Below are 4291 nucleotides of genomic sequence, written 5' to 3'. Positions count from 1 at the left end.
GAGATCAGGATCCCTATAACCCATATATTGATCCCGTCGATAGAAGATCCCTCCAATAAACCAGATGATCCCAATCACTGTGGCCAAACAACCAACATGGCAATAATCGAGGATCCTGACCCTCAACCATTCCTTCGGAATCCTATTCATCAGGATCTCAACATTCAGGATCCTCCGCAGCACTCCAAATCTTGGATCCATCCCATAGTGGAATATCTCCAAAATGACACAATACCAAGAGAGGAAAAAAACGAGAGGGCATTCAAGATGAGGGTCTCACGCTTTGTGAAGATCCAAGGAAGATTGTATAAGAAATCCATGGCAGGTCCATACCTTAGATGCGTAGAAGATCACGAAGCTGCAAAAGTGCTAAAAGATATACACGAAGGAGATTATGGCAACCGCACTGGGGGCAGATCCTTATGTTCCAAAGCATTAAGGACCGGATACTACTGTCCAACAATGAAGAAGGATGCTTTCTTGCATACCCAAAAATGTGATGCTTTTCAATGACATAGTAACATCCTTCATCAACCATCAAAACGGTTCTATCTTATCATGCTAGTGATGACAGACTAGTGATGATAGTTGGAAAGGTACCAAAAGCTACCAAAAGTTATCTTATCATGCTAGTGATGACAGACTAGTGATAACAGTTGGAAAGGTACCAAAAGCTATCTTATCATGCTAGTGATGACAGATGGAAAGCTACCAAAAGCTCCTGGTGGAAAGGTGTTCATGCAAGTGATGACAGACTACTTCTCAAAATGGATAGAGGCTGAAGCCTTTGTCCAATTACAAGACAATGAAGTGGTCTCGTTTATCAAACGAAATATCCTAACTAGGTTCAGGATCCCTACTGAGATCATATGTGGTAATGGATCCCAATTCATAAGCAAAAGGACTAGAGACTTTTGCACAAGTTGGGGGATTAAAATGATAATGTCCATTCCAGTTCACCCTCAAGCTAATGGTCAAGCTGAATCCAACAATAAGATCATAGTCAACAATATAAAAAAGAGGTTAGATGAGAAGAAAGGAAGATGGACAGAGGAACTTCCTCTCGTCCTATGGGCAGATAGGACCACTTCAAAGGCATCCATTGCCCAAACTCCATACTCCTTGGTGTTTAGAACAGAAGTTGTGATCCCTACTAAAGTAGTAATCCCAATAGCAAGATACAAATTGAAGGATCAAGAGAACAACGAGAGCATCCTAGCCCATGATCTTGACACTATCGATGAACTTAGGGATCTTGCCAAGATCTGCATTGTTGCTCATTAACAAGTGATTACTAAATCATATAAAAACAAAATCAAAGTCAGAAGGTTCCATGTAGGTGACTTGGTACTTAGGAAAACATTCCAAAATACCAAGGATCCCAGTGCAAGCAAGTTGGCACCTAAATGGGAAGGACCGTATCTCATTGATTCAAAATCAGGATAGGGGATATTTGCTAACTACCCTTGAGGGTAACATCTTGCCAAGACCCTGGAATTCCATCCATGTAAAAGTATACTTCATGTAAGTTATATCAATCATTTTCGAACAAACTCAATGTACATTATCTTTACCTTTTATTTTTATCTATTTATTTTTATTCTTCTGAGAGCAAATACTAACTTAAGCATTGGAGGGGCGTTAGCCGAGCTAACCCCCACCCCAAGCTAACATTTTCTATGCATAAGAAATCTAGGATCCTAACGCATAAGGATCCTAGCGTCCAAGGATCCTGACACATAGGGATCCTAACATTCGATGATCTTGACGTTGTAGGGTCCTGACATTCGAGGATCTTAGCATTCAGGGATCCCGATATATAAGTAATTCTATGATCTGTACGATTGCAATATGCAATTATCCAAGTAACCACGAACATAGATTGATCATATCTCCTACGATTAAGGTAACTTAATCCCCTCTAAGGTTTAACGAGTTAATTACATCTTTCATACGAGTAGGTTTCTACACCTCACTTGGACGCACGCAATCGTACTATGGGATGTGAATAAGAGGATCATTTCACGCTTTAGTGACTTGGAAACCCTCTTATTTCTGAACATATGTCAAGATCCTAACGTTTGAACATAAGGTTTATAACACTTATGTGTTATCCTAGGTTCGGATCTTCCCACGTGATTTCCTAAGGTTTATAATAATAACGTGTTATCCTAAGTTGGGATCTTCCCCAGTGATTTCATAAGGTTATTAATGCTTATGTGTTATCCTATGTTGGGATCTTCCCTAATGATTTCATAAGGTTTATAACACTTACGTGTTATCCTAAGTTGGGATTTACCCCAATAATTTGCTAAAACTCGTAACACTAATGTGTTGGGATTCTCCCCAGAAGTGTGTTGGACATAATCACGTATTCAAAAGATGACATTTTTCCAGGAAAACATCTAAGGCTTGTAGCATTGTTGCAGACATGGATCCTCCCTAATTGCATTTAAAGTGGGCATTATTCCCAGTTAATTTGTAAAAATGAATCCTCTTGGTTACGCTAAGTAGAAGCTTAACATGGCTCTTTTAAGTAAGGATCCTTCCATACGCTAACTTACAAAGTATGTCTAGTTCAAGGGATTGTGAACCCTAAGGAGTACTAGGTTTTATCTATCCTTTAAAATCATATTTTCTATGTAATTTTTAAAGGTTTATTACCTTAAAAAGATGTTAGCTATTTTAATATCTCAATTTGATGACTAACTATTTTCAGGTTGTTCAAGGTTCTTTCTATGATTTGGATTACGCAAGGATACCTAGAAATCCTATTGCTACGACCACGTAAACTAACCATGAAAACAAAACAATATAAAACAACCATAGATAAAATAAAGAGTTATACATCAATTCCATAAAAAAAAGAAATGGAAATTGTCTTGTACAAAGTCATGTTAAATGTTTTTGTCTAACAGGCCTAGACTGTGGCTTGGTCATCATTGCCTCAGGTCTTCTTCTCCTCATCCGCCTTTGGCTGCTGTCCCTCAGGATCCTTATTGGTCTTGACAAGTTTTCCCTTTAACTCAGCTAGAGCTGCGCGCCACCCAACCAAATTCCAGGATCCTACATTGGCCACATCTTCAGCTAATTTAATATTGGCTTCCTAAATTGCCATGACAACGCTAGCCTTCACTTCAGCGATCACCTCCGCCATCTATGCATTGTGATCTTCCTTTTTCTCGGCCTTTTCCTTTCTTAGAAATTGCACTCGTTTCAGGAGATCTTTGTGGGTCGCCTTACACACTTTTTCTTGTTCCCTTAAAGCTTGTCCAGCCTTTTCAACCCAGATCCTCAAGTATGTGGAACCATGATCAAAGACCTGGAACAAGAGTAACATCAGAAAGAGTGAAAGGTAAAGTGTAAGGAAAAAAAGTAACACTAACACATACAGCTTAATAAAAGGAAACCAGCTTCTGGATTGCATCCTCAACTCCAAGATTTTCCAAGCTCAAGTTCGTAGCTTCGGAAGTTTTCCTCTTCTGGGATCTCGGGGTCTTCATAGTCAGATCGATGTGAGCCTTTTTTGAGGCAAGGGAAGATTTAGTCTTTTCTTTATTTACGAATAACTTGCTACATGACATAGCCGTATCTAGATCAGAAAGGGAGAAATGAGCACTAGCACGTGTGGCTTTGGATCCTAGGAAAACCAAAGAAATCTTTAAAATTTCTCAAGAATAAAGATGATAGTACTCAAGGATCCTTACCGGTAGCCATAGGGATGATAGCAGTTGAGATTTATTGATGACTCGAAGGATCGAGCTTGAATGTCCTATCAATCTCGGGCAGAGCAAGGAAGTTCCTGATCCTATCCTCCGTGTCTTCAGCGGGGGGAACTAAGTCGTCAAACTTGAAAACTGTAAAAAATTAAACAAAATAAGAAGTGTGAATATTGACATCCTCGATGTAAAAATTAGAAACCCTACTCTTTTTAACCCACGATTGGGGTAATTAACTCTTTAAACCTTAGAGGTGATTAAGTACCCTTAATCGTAGGAGAGATGATCAATCTCTATTCGTGGTTACTTGGATAATTGCATATTGCAAACATCAAGATCACAGAATTACGTATCTATTAGGATCCTTGAATGTTAAGATCCTCGAATGTCAGGATCCCACAACGTCATGATCATCGAATGTTAGGATCCCTATGTGTCAGGATCCTTGGACGCTAGGATCCTTATGTGTTAGGATCCTAGATTTCATGCGTATAGAAAACGTTGATGAGCAGCAATACGGATCTTGGCAAGATCCTTGAATTCATCGATAGTGTCAAGATCCTGGGCTAGGA

At 39.3% G+C, this 4291-nt stretch overlaps 1 protein-coding gene across 1 annotated transcript; it reads left to right on the top strand.

Annotated features, from left to right (window-relative positions):
- The first annotated feature begins 693 nt into the window (after window positions 1–693).
- Window positions 694–1284, top strand: LOC145122407 (uncharacterized). Its single transcript, XM_079058014.1, has 2 exons — window positions 694–874; window positions 956–1284. The coding sequence occupies exons 1-2, from the start codon at window positions 694–696 to the stop codon at window positions 1282–1284; spliced, it is 510 nt and encodes a 169-aa protein (XP_078914140.1).
- Window positions 1285–4291: the final 3007 nt, after the last annotated feature.

Source organism: Lactuca virosa, chromosome 6 (assembly GCF_052849685.1).
Source record: "Lactuca virosa cultivar CGN04683 chromosome 6, Lactuca_virosa_CGN04683_v6, whole genome shotgun sequence".
Taxonomy (NCBI): domain Eukaryota; kingdom Viridiplantae; phylum Streptophyta; class Magnoliopsida; order Asterales; family Asteraceae; genus Lactuca; species Lactuca virosa.
This window is presented reverse-complemented; position numbering and strand designations above follow the sequence as displayed.